We start from the raw sequence: 14,001 nt of genomic DNA on the forward strand, positions 1-14,001 counted from the left end.
TGTATTTCAAATAACTCCCCTTGTGATAACATACTTGATTTTCTATTATTAAAAAAATTTTTTTCCTTTAAAACTAAAAGAAAAACATGAACAGAAATTTATAGATAATCATAGGATCTGTGAAAGTAAATACATTGTGATAGGACTTAAATTTAAAAATCCTTTCCAGGATGCCATAAACTTTAAGCACAGGCAACAACTGGGAATATTTCCAACAAAGGAGCAAAAATAACCAAAGGGGTATTAACCTGGAGGCAACAAGGTTGAACTACTGTATACTCAAACTGAAAAAAAAAATGCCTTATTGAAAAGTTTTGTTGTCTCAACATTTAAAAAATGTATTTTACATCAAGGACCTACTGTATTGGGCTTCCCTGGTGGCTCAGATGGTAAAGAATCTGCCTGCAATGTAGGAGACCCAGCTTCAATCCCTGGGTCAGGAAGATCCCCTGGAGAGAGCAAGGCAACCCACCCAGTATTCTTGCTGGGAGAATTCCATGGACAGAGAAGCCTGGCAGATATAGTCCAAGGGTAAACTACTGTATACTCAACTGAAAAAAAAAAAGCCTTATTGAAAAGTATTGTTGTCCTAGCATTTAAAAGAGTTATTTTGCATCAAGGACCCACTGTATAGTGCAGGTGTTGAACTCTAATCAATATCTTGTAATACACTATAATGGAGAAGAATCTGAAAAAGAATATGTGTATGTGTAACTGATTCACTTTGCTAGACACCTGAAACATTGTAAATCAACTGTACATCAAAAAAAAATTAAAAAGAAAGAATACATGCACAAAAAGAAAAATTCAAGAGATGATAATATATGGGGGAAAATAACAAAAAATTATTTTTGATCATGATTGATTTCCTGTGGTTAAAAAACCCTCAAATTCTGATAAAGCGGAAACACGCCTTGACCTCAACCAAGTCCCTTTATATGAGATAATTACTGTGATGAGTTTAACCTGTATGTGTCCAGAATCTTTTCTCTGTGTTTGTATGTGTGTAAAGTACATATATTAGTATCTCCCACACTGTAGCCATTGTTGCACAGTTTTCTTTGATTCATATTATATCTTTGATATCTTTCCACTTTTTAATGTGAACATCTACTTCATTCTTTTAAACGTCTTTCTTTGCAGCTAGCATCCCATAGTGTATCATGGTTGGCTTGGCTGTTTCTCTTTTGCTGATCGTCTGGGTTGTTCCCTTTTCTTTTTTTTTCTATAGGCAATATGTTAGCATCCATGGGCGAGTCTCCATTATTACACATGTGGGCTTTTCTTTAGGGTAGATACTCAGTAGAAAGGCTGGGTTGAAGAGTGTGTACTTTTAACATTTGAATGGATGCTGCCATATTGACTTCCAAAAAGACTATATTAATTTATATTCTTTAAACAGTGTCTGAGGATATACTGTGGACTTTAGATCCCATTTTCCTGGGACATGTATATATTTTTTAAAAGCAGGCTCTCCACATTTAGTAAAATCACTAGTTTTTCATTCTGTCATGCTGATTACTTGTGCTTCTTTAATATTATTATTTTTTTTTCATTTCTGTATTTGCTGTGACTTAGGGAGTAAAGACACCATACCTTCATTTGTCTGCAATGGAGGAAGGAGATTATACGTTTCAGCTGATGGTGACAGACTCTTCGAAGCAACAGTCCACGGCTGTGGTCACCGTGACTGTCCAGCCTGGTAGGTGAAATAGGAAAGGAATTTAGCCCCAGAGATTAAATCAGAAATGACATCTGGGCTTCTGGGCTTCAGACCAGTCAAATTTGGTGGAAATTCTCTTAAGTAAGTCTTTGAACTGTCAAGAAATTGGGGCTGCAGGAGCTAAATCTTAATATAAAGCCAGTTTTCTTTTGTGGTTCTGAATTGTGTCCTGACGGTGTCCGTAAACTACAGCACAAGGGATAAATGAGAGCCATCTGCAGAGTCACTGTGGGCTCTGATGCCATGCCCCAGTCTGCCCCAAAACTCAAGGGCATTCTTGAAGAGGCTGGTAGTTATGTGTGGCTTGATACGCAGAAGGCTTGTGGCCAGACTTTGGCAATTGACTAGAATTCCACTCCATGACTTTTGAGGTCTCTTCAAGAAACCAGAGATGTACATATTACAGAAGAGTATTTCTTGCTATCTGTCATCCCAGTCTAAGCTTGGAATATTTAATTCCTGGGTCAGCTAAGAGACTGCATGTATCCCCCCAGGATTCCCAAAGGACAGGGCACACTCTAGTAGCCACCTGATGCGAATATGAGTAATTTGCTTAAATCAAGAAATCAGAGGATGGCAGACTTCATGCAAAGAGATGTTACTTCTTCACACCATTTCTATAATTCTAGAAAACAACAGGCCTCCAGTGGCTGTGGCCGGCCCAGATAAGGAGCTGATCCTCCCAGTGGAAAGCACCACCCTGGATGGGAGCAGGAGCAGCGATGACCACGGCATTGTCTTCTACCGCTGGGAGCGTGTCAGGTAGCCCGCCCATCTCATCACTGAGTGCTGGGCTCACACCCTGGCTCAGTGCTAATACTACCCATTCTCTGGAGGATCCAGATTAAGCAATCAACTTGAGATTGTTGAGGTGTCAGGATTTCAGCTAGTTTCTAGAAGAGGAGGGGCACCATCGTTTAAATTCTCCATCAGGTGTAGATGGACAAGATGGGCATTTCTTGACAGTGGAGGGCAGGTGGACAGGGCAGTCTTGGGGTGAGGTGAGCTTCATGACAGAGGAGGTGCAGGGGAACCTGGGTGGGGGTTCCTCATGAGAGTCCCCCGCACCTACACACTCTCAAACCACCTGCAGTGACTACAGCAGAAGTGCGGAGTTCAAGGGGATTCCTGTATCCTCAGACATTTTTTTTGTACTTTACATGCTTAATCTTGTGGAATGCTAGAGTAGTTCTTAAGAGGTAAATACTACTATTCCCATTTTAAAGGTAAAGCAACTGGGGCTTGCAGAGATAAGTGAGATCACAGGGCTTACAGTTGTCCAGACAGAGCAAGATCCCGGAGTTAACCTGGGTCTTCCCTGGTGGCTCAGAGGTTAAAGCGTCTGCTTCCAATGCGGGAGACCTGGGTTCGATCCCTGGGTCGGGAAGATCCCTTGGAGAAGGAAATGGCAATCCACTCCAGTATTCTTGCCTGGAGAATCCCATGGACGGAGAAGCCTAGTAGGTTGCAGTCCATGGGGTCGCAAAGAGTTGGACACGACTGAGCGACTTCACCTTCCTGACTATAGAGCGCAGTCTTCACAACTCTGCTGTAATTCCTCTTAAATCAGTTACCTGGCTTGATCACCACCTCTTCCATATTCTCCTGAAAGATAGCTGACGATTTTAGCAGATTTTATTTAAAGAAGAAATAGCAGAGGGAATTCCCTGGCCATACACTGGTTGAGACTGTGCACTTCTGCAGGGGATGCAGGTTTGATCCCTGCTCAGGGAACTAACTAAGATCCTGTGTGCCACACAGTACAGCCAACATAAAAAAGAACGAAAGAAGTAGGAGTGGTTTCTAAGGCTCCATCTTCTAAAAACAGATCATTTCACTGACAGCTCAATTAAAAAAAACAAAAACAAAAAACAAAACAAGAACCTCCAAATCCTCTCCCCAGGAATCCAGCAGCTTTTTTCTGAAATAGGATTTAGCTTGTGCCTCTTACACAGAACTCGAGAATCTAAATGAGTAAAAAGTTATCTTAGAATTCTCTAGATGGTGTATATTATTGTCATTAAAAAAAAAAAAGTTTATAACAAACAACATGCCTGGCATCCTCAGACTTTCATACCCTAAGCCCATTGTTAATGACTGTCGTGTTTCACAGAGGCCCCAGCGCAGTGGAGATGGAAAACTTCGACAAAGCTATAGCCACAGTAAGCGGTCTTCAGGTGGGTACCTACCACTTCCGTTTAACAGTGAAAGACCAGCAGGGATTGAGCAGCACGACCACCCTCACCGTGGCCGTGAAGAAGGGTGAGTCAGGGCAGAGGGCGGGTGGATCCGCCGGTGGAAGGGACTGGGCGCCTTCTACTTCTCAGTCTCCCAGACCCCTCAGTTCAGTTCAGTCGCTCAGTCGTATCTGACTCTTGGAGACCCCATGAATCACAGCACGCCAGGCCTCCCTGTCCGTCACCAACTCCCGGAGTTCACTCAAACTTATGTCCATCGAGTTGGTGATGCCATCCAGCCATCTCATCCTCTGTCGTCCCCTTCTTCTCCTGCCCCTAATCCCTCCCAGCATCAGAGTCTTTTCCAGTGAGTCAACTCTTCACATGAGGTGGCCAAAGTACTGGAGTTTCAGCTTTAGCATCATTCCTTCCAATGAACACCCAGGGTTGATCTCCTTCAGAATGGACTGGGTGGATCTCCTTGCAGTCCAAGGGACTCTCAAGAGTCTTCTCCAACACCACAGTTCAAAAGCATCAATTCTTCGGCACTCAGCTTTCTTCACAGTCCAACTCTCACATCCATACATGTCCACTGGAAAAACCATAGCCTTGACTAGACGGACCTTAGTTGGCAAAGTAATGTCTCTGCTTTTCAATATGTTATCTAGGTTGGTCATAACTTTCCTTCCAAGGAGTAAGCATCTTTTAATTTCATGGCTGCAATCACCATCTGTAGTGATTTTGGAGCCCCCAAAAATAAAGTCTGTCATTTTTCTATTATTTTCCCCATCTATTTGTCAGGAAGTGATGGGACCAGATGCCATGATCTTCGTTTTTTGGATGTTGAATTTTAAGCCAACTTTTTCACTCTCCACTTTCACTTTCATCAAGAGGCTTTTTTAGTTCCTTTTCACTTTCTGCCATAAGGATGGTATCATCTGCATATCTGAGGTTATTGATATTTCTCCTGGCAATCTTGATTCCAGTTTGTGCTTCTTCCAGCCCAGCGTTTCTCATGGTGTACTCTGCATAGAAGTTAAATAAGCAGGGTGACAGTATACAGCCTTGACGTACTCCTTTTCCTATTTGGAACCAGTCTGTTGTTCCATGTCCAGTTCTAATTGTTGCTTCCTGACCTGCATACAAATTTCTCAGGAGGCAGGTCAGGTGGTCTGGTATTCCATCTCTTTCCGAATTTTCCTTAGTTTATTGTGATCCCCACAGTCAAAGGCTTTGGCATAGTCCATAAAGCAGAAATAGATGTTTTTCTGGAACTCCCTTGCTTTTTCAATGATCCAGTGGATGTTGGCAATTTGATCTCTGGTTCCTCTGCCTTTTCTAAAACCAGCTTGAACATCTGGAAGGTCACGGTTCACGTATTGCTGAAGCCTGGCTTGGAGAATTTTGAGCATTACTTTCCTAGCGTGTGAGATGAGTGCAATTGTGCGGTAGTTTGAGCATTCTTTGGGATTGGCAGTGCTAGACTCACAGCAAATCATAAATGTTGGCTCCTTCAGTAAATGAGTGAATGAATGAATGATTATGATGTATTGAAGCTCAGAAATGTAAAAGAGCGTGGCTGGATGGGAAAATCCAGTTGGATATTAGGGATCAGCAAGAGGGTCAGAACCCTGGGGAGGGTGGCCGAGCCTCAGGCTCAGCCAAAAAAGACTGTATACATCATGTTGTGCTGAAGAGTTGGGACTTAATCGCACATTTGGGAGAGGCTGAAGCAATTTTCTCAGCACGGTGACAGCAATTTGAGTTTTTTTCCTAATGTTTTATTGTGTAAGTTTTCAACCACATATAAGAGTAGAGAGAATAGCCCTAATGGACCATTATGCAGCCATTACCCAGCTTCAACAGTTAGCAACATTTTCCCCTTCTTATTTCATCTATCACATTTTCTTTGATTCTGGTCAAAGCATTTTGAGGCAAACCCTAGCATCATGCCATTTTTACCTGAAAGATTTGGATTTTTAAAAAGATAATGCTTGTGGAGAAGTGGAGTGGACAAAATGGCAAACTAAAAAGAGCACCAATTGGCTCTATTCCAGTCTCTGGCCTCTTTTTTAGGAAGAAAGTGGCCAGTGACCAGTGGGATGTGAATTACTCCTTTGGGTCAATATATGACTATCCTCACCCATTTTCTATTGACTGATTTATTGAATCCCAGAATCCCATCTAAACAACCCCATCTGCCTCACAGCATCTTCCTTATATCAGAAATGGCTCTTACATTGTTCCTTATATTTGATACCCAGTCAGAACAATGAGGTCTAATTATTTCTGACTCGAGTTCTTTATTGTATTTAACACAATCAAAATTTGGCATGACTAGAAACATAAATATTTGTGGCCAGATAGCGTGGACCAGTACAGAATGATCCAGAGCATATTTTAAACCAAAATATTTTCATTTTCCAGATCCCAAATATAAATAAAATCATGGTTTCTCTTTTCAAAAAGGGGAAAACTGTAATGATAATAGAAAACTGTCCAACATATTGGCTGCCAAATTATAAGTAGCTGAGTGCAAAGGGATGTTAAAGAAAGTCTTTAGTTTATCTTATGGGTATTTAGGGTAAGAGATGATGCTTTCTGGATATTTTAAATCTACTTATCTGCAAGATGGAATAGTCATGGATATTTTATGACACATTTATCACAAGTATTTTAAATCAATTTCTTTGCTTTCATTTCTGCTATATTTGACTTAGAAAATAATAGTCCTCCCAGAGCCCAGGCTGGTGGCAGACATGTTCTTGTGCTTCCCAATAACTCCATTACTTTGGATGGTTCAAGGTCTACTGATGACCAAGGAATTGTGTCCTATCTGTGGATCCGGGACGGCCAGAGTCCAGCAGCTGGAGTGAGTACTTGAAGAGAATTGCCCCTGGACCACTAATCATTACGTCTATGTTAGTTTGCTAGGGCTGCGTATAGCAAAATACCACAGGCGGGGGAGCTTCAACAACAGATATTTATATTCTCCCAGTTTTGGAGACTGGAAGATCCAAGATCAAGGTGGTAGATGGTTGGTTCCAACTGCCTTCTTGCTGTGTCTTCACATGGGAGCGGGGCTGGAAAGGGTGAGGAAGTAGGGGAGAGAGAGGGCTCTTGGGCATCTCTTCTTACAAGGACGCTAATCCTATGGGATCAGGACCCCACCTTTATGACCTCAGTTCAGTTCAGCCGCTCAGTCGTGTCCGACTCTTCGCAACCCCGTGGACTGCAGCACACCAGGCTTCCCTGTCCATCACCAACTCCTGGAGCTTGCTCAAACTCATGTCCATCGAGTCAGTGATGCCATCCAACCATCTCATCCTCTGTCTTCCCCGACTCCTCATTATGACTCATTTAACCTTAATTACCTCATAATAGACCTTATCTCAAATAGAGTCACATTGGAGGGTTAGGACATCAGCCGTTGAGGGGACGCAGTTAACTCCATTTCTGTGTCTCTGTTATCATCTCATCTCCCTTTCCATGCCTCCCTAAGATGTTTATGATTCTAGGTTTCCTCTGACAGCTGGGTGCAGGAAGCTGCTATTCAATTTAAATAAATCTGAAGTCCTTTCTGACTTTTTCCCTACCCAGACTTTGACAGAGTCAGAAACTGTAGCCTGGAATCTTCTCATGGGGCTCATTCTGCTCCTCGGCTTTCCTATTGTTCCTATTTTGAGCCATGTGGATTCTTTCCTTTTCCTCCGCATTGTACCAGATAGGTCACTAAACCCAGGATTGCCATTCCCATTGCATAAGTACAGAAAATCAGATGCAGAGATGGAAAGTGACTTGGCCAAAGTTGATTAAGTCATCTTTAACCAACCAGATAGGCTTAGGATTTTTGTTCCTAGCAGGCATTTTTCCACATTAGAGCACCCTGCCTTTTTGGCTATAAATGTAGGTACATCTTCATTCCTGCTGTTGCTAAGGACTTGAAAGATGAAAATTTACTCTTGGAGATGTACTGAGGGAGTGGTCCCAGGGAAAGAACTGAAAGTGCTTTATAATTTCCAAAGTAACTCTGGAATGAATACTGTTCAGCCAGATGGTGGATTGGCTTCTAAGTGTAGTTATAATAGCTCCCTGATCAGAGCACTTGTTACCGTTGGTTGCACCCTCTTCTGCTAGCAAGTTCAGGGCAGGGGTCTAGGAGATTCTTCTCAAACGTTTTCAGCAGAGCTGTCTCTACAGAGGCTCGTGGGTCATCAGAGAAGGTGAACAGGACACACCACAAGGAATCCTATGCACTGCGAAGCTGTCTTTGAAAATAAGACCCAGAAAACTCTTCAGAAAGAGTGCTTCACACTCCAGGTCTCTGCCCTAATTTCAGGAGTTTCTGCCTCTGCTGGGTAGAATTTGGACATACCTAGAGCCCTTGGGAGGAGAAGGCAATGGCACCCCACTCCAGTACTCTTGCCTAGAAAATCCCATGGATGGAGGAGCCTGGTGGGCTGCAGTCCATGGGGTTGCTAAGAGTCGGGCACAACTGAGTGACTTCACTTTCACTTTTCACTTTCATGCTTTGGAGAAGGAAATGGCAACCCACTCCAGTGTTCTTGCCTGGAGAATCCCAGGGACAGGGGAGCCAGGTGGGCTGCCATCTCTGGGGTCTCACAGAGTCGGACATGACTGAAGTGACTTAGCAGCAGCAGCAGCAGCAGAGCCCTTGGGAAGGTCCTGTAACAAAGTCCTGTCTGAGTCTTGTGTCTCCTGGTGCTTTAAAAGTGAAAGAGGGACTTTCCTGGTGGTCCATTGGTTAAGACTCTCTTCTTCCAATGCAGGGGACATGAGTTCGATCCCTAGTTGGGGAACTAAGATCCTACATGCTGTTAGCTGTGACCAAAATATAAAAAAATTTTAAAAACAAATAAAAATAGCCGTGGAAGAGACACCGAGGATTACCCAGACCTTCGCTAACCTCCCCTCCCCTCCCCACTTCCTCCTCAACCTGTCCCTTAGAATCATGCATGTGTGACAAAGACAAGAGACTGAGGTTTGGGGTTTGCAGAGGCCTGGGTTGGGAGCTGAGTACAGACTGTGAATGTGTTATTTCTCAGGATGTCATCGATGGCTCTGACCACAGCTCGGCCCTGCAGCTCACCAACCTGGTGGAGGGCGTCTACACTTTCCGCCTGCGAGTTGCTGATGGTCAGGGGGCCTCAGACACGGACACCGCCACAGTGGAAGTGCGGCCAGGTGTGCGCTGGGCTTCTGGGCCTGCGTTTGTAGGGCTGGCCTGTGAGCCGGGGTCGGGCGGGGGGGCGGGGTCTGCCTTTGGGGCTCTTTGCAGGTGGCAGTGGAACCCAGTGTGGGAGGCCAGGCCCACCTGTGGCTTTCTCTACATGTGGTCATCTACCCCCCAACAGAACCAGCCTCTGGACTCTTAGGGAGAACTGGGCCTGACAGCAAGACTTCTTGGTCACTTTGGTTTTCCTACCAGAAGACAAAGAGGTCTTTCAAAGACAAAAGACGTCGTGAGGTGGACATGAGGGCTTCACTCCTGGGAGCGCCAGGAGGGCAGCTCCAGTGAGGTGGCCACACCGAGCCCTGGCATGAACTAGGCTCGGCCCACAGCCCTCAGGGACTGAGTTATCTTACTGTGTCAGGGGAGGTGTGTGAGGTCCCAGAACATTGAGTGAGCCCCAGGACTGACTAAGCACACCTGTCTATCATCTGGGGAAAAATTAGTAGACAGCGAGCTGATATAAAACAGGGAAGAAGTCCTCACAGACAGTGGCTTCCGTGGTTTTTGGGAGAATTAACCTAAGCCATAGAACCCAAGTGTAGAACCCAACACAGGGGTCACTTAAAGCCCTGTGACTCTTGTGTAGGCCTTGCGCCTCCTGTTATCAAGCCTGGGGTTTTGAAGTGGAAACAAAGCCTGTGTCTTCTCGTTTCCCCAGACCCAAAGAAAGGCGGCCTGGTGGAGCTGATCCTGCAGGTCGGCGTTGGGCAGCTGACGGAGCAGCACAAGGACACCCTCGTGAGGCAGCTGGCGGCACTGCTGAACGTGCTGGACTCAGACATCAGGGTTCAGAAGATTCAGGCCCACTCAGACCTCAGGTGTGAGCCGCACAGTCCAGCCTGATGGTGTTCAGCTCCCCTCTCGTTCTGTGTCTTTGCATACACATTTATCCCATTCATATTCTTTTTTTTTTTTCCTCAAAGGGCAGCAGCAAGGGCATGATTTAGAGGTCCTTCCCACAAGGCTCAGTAAATGTTTGCTGATTGAGAATGTTCTGACTGAAGGAGTTAGGGACCATCAGAGGGAGCTGGGTTTTAGTTCTGGTATCAACAGAGGGCATGCAAATGGTCTGGGGCATGCACAGGGCATGTCTCATAGCCAGATTCCATTCCTGCCTCATGTTCATGGGGCTGAGACTTCTCCCACTCTGAGAGGACCTTGGATTACTACTTTCCTCATAGCTCAGTTGGTAAATCATCTGCCTGCAATGCAGGAAACCCAGGCTCGATTCCTGGGTTGGGAAGATACCCTGGAGAAGGAAATGGCAACCCACTCCAATATTCTTGCCTGGAGAATCCCATGGACAGAGGAGCCTGGCAGGCTACAGTTCATGGGGTCCCAGAGTTGGACACGACTTAGTAGCTAAACTACCAACCCTCTCCTGAGGGTCTGTAAGGTTCAACCTCTGCATTGATTTCTTACAGGATTTATAATTTTAATTGAATTTTAAAAAAACCTTTATATACCTAATTTGTGGTATGATTTTTATGGCAACATTTGGAGAGTAATATAGATTTGAATAGAAATTTCTCCAAAGATGATATACAAGTGGCTAATGAGCATCATTAGTTAGTAGGGAAATGCAAATCAGAATCACGTGGAGATACCACTTCATACCCACAAGGATGGCTTTAATCCAGAAGAGACTGTAACAAATGTTGGCGAGTATATGGAGAAATTGGAACACCCATATATTGCCAGTAGGAATGTGAAATGATGCAACCACTGAGGGAAACACTTTCACAGTTTTTCAAAATGCTAAACATAGAATTACCATATGATTCAGTAATTCCACTCCTAAATATATACGCACGAGAAATGATACACATATGTCCATACAAAATCCAGGACATGGACATTCACAATGGTGTTATTCGTATGGCCCGAAAGTAGATACAGTCCAAATGTCATCGACTGATAAGTGGATCAGTTCAGTTCAGTTCAGTCGCTCAGTCATGTCCGACTCTTTGCGACCCCATGAATCGCAGCACGCCAGGCCTCCCTGTCCATCACCAACTCCTGGAGTTCACTCAGACTCGCATCCATCGAGTCCATGATGCCATCCAGCCATCTCATCCTCTGTCGTCCCCTTCTTCTCCTGCCCTCAATCCCTCCCAGCATCAGGGTCTTTTCCAGTGAGTCAACTCTTCGTATGAGGTGGCCAAAGTACTGGAGTTTCAGCTTTAGCATCATTCCTTCCAAAGAACACCCAGGACTGATCTCCTTTAGAATGGACTGGTTGGATCTCCTTGCAGTCCAAGGGACTCTCAAGAGTCTTCTCCAACACCACAGTTCAAAAGCATCAATTCTTCAGTGCTCAGATTTATTTACAGTCCAATAAGTGGATAAATGATATCTATTCATGCTGCTGCTAAGTTGCTTCAGTCGTGTCCGACTCTGTGCGACCCTGTAGACGGAAGCCCACCAGGCTCCCCCATCCCTGGGATTCTCAAGGCAAGAACACTGGAGTGGGTTGCCATTTCCTTCTCCAATGCATGAAAGTGAAAAGTGAAAGGAAAGTCTCTCAGTCATGTCCGACTCTTACCGACCCCATGGACTACAGCCTACCAGGCTCCTCTGTCCATGGGATTTTCCAGGCAAGTGTACTGGAGTGGGGTGCCATTGCCTTCTGTGATCTATTCATACAATGGAATAATAGTGGGCATTTCGAAGGAGGGGGATATACATGCTACAACTTGGATGAACTGTGAACACATTATACAAAGTGGAAGAAGCCAGGCATAAAATGTCTCATACATATTGCGTGTATATCAAAAGTCCAGAATAATCAAATCCACAGAGACTGAAAATAGATTAGTAGTTGGCAGAAGCTGGAGCCCTGGGAATGATTGCTGATGGGTGTGGAGTTTCTGTGATGATGGAAATGTTCTGGAAATGCACTACTTTGTGAATATGCTAAAGGACACTGAGACACACACTTACTTTAGAACAGTGACTTTTATCGTAAGTATATCATATCTCAGCGAAAAGGTAAAAATGAAGATTCATCTGAAGGTTCTCATGTTGTGTGTGGTTGTGCCTGTTTGTACACATTGCTCTGGGGCCCCCCCAGGTGCCTGCCAAAGCAGGAGATGTAAGAGATGCAGGTTCGATCCCTGGGTCAGGAAGATGCCCTGGAAGAGGGCATGGCAACCCACTCCAGTATTCTTGCCAGGAGAATCCCCATGGACAGAGGAGCCTGGTTGGCTACAGTTCATGGGGCAGTAGAGTCAGATATGACTGAGTGACTTAGCATGCATGCAGTCACACATTGCTCCATTTACCTGAGGATCTGCCCCTCATCAGTTGAATTCTGGGACCAAAGAGCCTTTATTTGTGAAGAGAAGCCGATCAACTCCTTGGCCCCCAGGATACACCTGTGTCCTTGCCAGGCCGCGGAGCTGTGGCCGCCTGCCTTCTCAGCAGGTCCCATGGCTGGAGTGGATATGTCACGCCAGGCACTGGCTAACCATGTGGCTGGCCCCTCTCTGTCTCCTCTGCAGCACCGTGATTGTGTTTTACGTACAGACTGGGCCACCTTTCAAGGTCCTCAAAGCTGCCGAAGTGGCCCGAAATCTACACAGGCGGCTCTCAAAGGAAAAGGCTGATTTCTTGCTTTTCAAAGTCTTGAGGATTGACACAGCAGGTATGCCCCCTATCAGAAATATCTTTATTTTCAGAGGTCAAGTAATGTAAGTATATAATCGTTGTATATTCAGAATTGGATTCCACTGGACTAGACATAAGGCTTCCCAGGTGGCTCAGTGGTAAAGAATATGCCTGGAATCCAGGAGACCCGTGTTCAATCCCTGGGTTGAGAAGACCCCCCTGGAGAAGGGAATGACTACCCACTCTAGTGTTCTTGACTGGAGAATCCCATGGACAGAGGAGCCTGATGGGCTACAGTCCATGGGGTCCCAGAGTCAGACACGATTGAGTGACTAACACTAAACACCACGCAGTAGACATGCCATCCAATTAAATGCAATGGTAATATCACAGAAACATAAGTAACTACCCAGATTAAAGGAAAAGATTTCTTGGAGGAGGTGAAATATGATTTGATTCCAATATGGCAGGACTATAGCCAGGTCTCATAGTCTTTTTTAAATTAAGTGGAAATCAAGTTCAGTATTTAATTATCTTTCTAATTAATTTCTCCATGTCAACTTCTATGGGAATATTCTAAAAGAATCAGATTTGCTAATCAGGGCTACATTTTGCTGGCACAGAAAGAAGACGTGTGGACAGCTTCACTTTAGCATCCAGGGATTTGTTTTGCATTTATTTCTTAAGTCGGTTTCCTCCAACACACATTTGTCAACTGTTCTTTCTCTTTGAGGGAACCTGGAGAGAAACAAGTCATGGTTCGTTTCTAAAACTATAGTCTCACGCACTGGTCATTGTTGGAAATTTCGGACTTAAACAGTCAGAATGTTGTTAAAGACAGATAAGTATTAATGGCTGGAAAATTGACCGACCTGGGACATTGTGGCTTAGATTGTGAATATGTAGATTATTGGGAATTTTGTTATTCTTTAGTTGCTAAGTCATGTCCAACTCTTTGAGACCCCATGGACTGTAGCCCTCCAGGCTCTTGTCCGTGGGATTTCCCAGGCTAGAATACTGAAGTAGGCTGACATTTCTTTCCCCAGTGACCTTCCTGACCCAGAGATTGAACCGGTGCCTCCTGCATTGCAGGTGGATTCTTCACTGCTGAGCCATCAGGAAAAGTAAAATTGTTAGTCATGCAGTCATGTCTGACTTTTTGTAATCCCATGGACTATAGCCCGCCAAGCTCCTCTGTCCGTGGGATTCTCCAGGCAAGAATACTGGAATGGGTAGTC

The 14,001-nt window shown here is 44.7% G+C and overlaps 1 protein-coding gene across 1 annotated transcript in view; it reads left to right on the plus strand.

Moving 5' to 3' along the window:
• The window catches only part of KIAA0319 (KIAA0319 ortholog), a 44,300-nt gene that overhangs the window by 21,314 nt on the left and 8,985 nt on the right, over positions 1-14,001 (plus strand). Inside the window, exons 10-16 of the mRNA XM_069563805.1 lie at positions 1,579-1,702; positions 2,353-2,485; positions 3,837-3,985; positions 6,621-6,772; positions 8,967-9,105; positions 9,813-9,972; positions 12,658-12,800. Of these exons, the coding sequence (XP_069419906.1) occupies positions 1,579-1,702; positions 2,353-2,485; positions 3,837-3,985; positions 6,621-6,772; positions 8,967-9,105; positions 9,813-9,972; positions 12,658-12,800 (1,000 nt within the window). The remainder of the gene's footprint in view (positions 1-1,578; positions 1,703-2,352; positions 2,486-3,836; positions 3,986-6,620; positions 6,773-8,966; positions 9,106-9,812; positions 9,973-12,657; positions 12,801-14,001) is intronic.

This window comes from Ovis canadensis, chromosome 20, assembly GCF_042477335.2.
Source record: "Ovis canadensis isolate MfBH-ARS-UI-01 breed Bighorn chromosome 20, ARS-UI_OviCan_v2, whole genome shotgun sequence".
Lineage (NCBI taxonomy): Eukaryota > Metazoa > Chordata > Mammalia > Artiodactyla > Bovidae > Ovis > Ovis canadensis.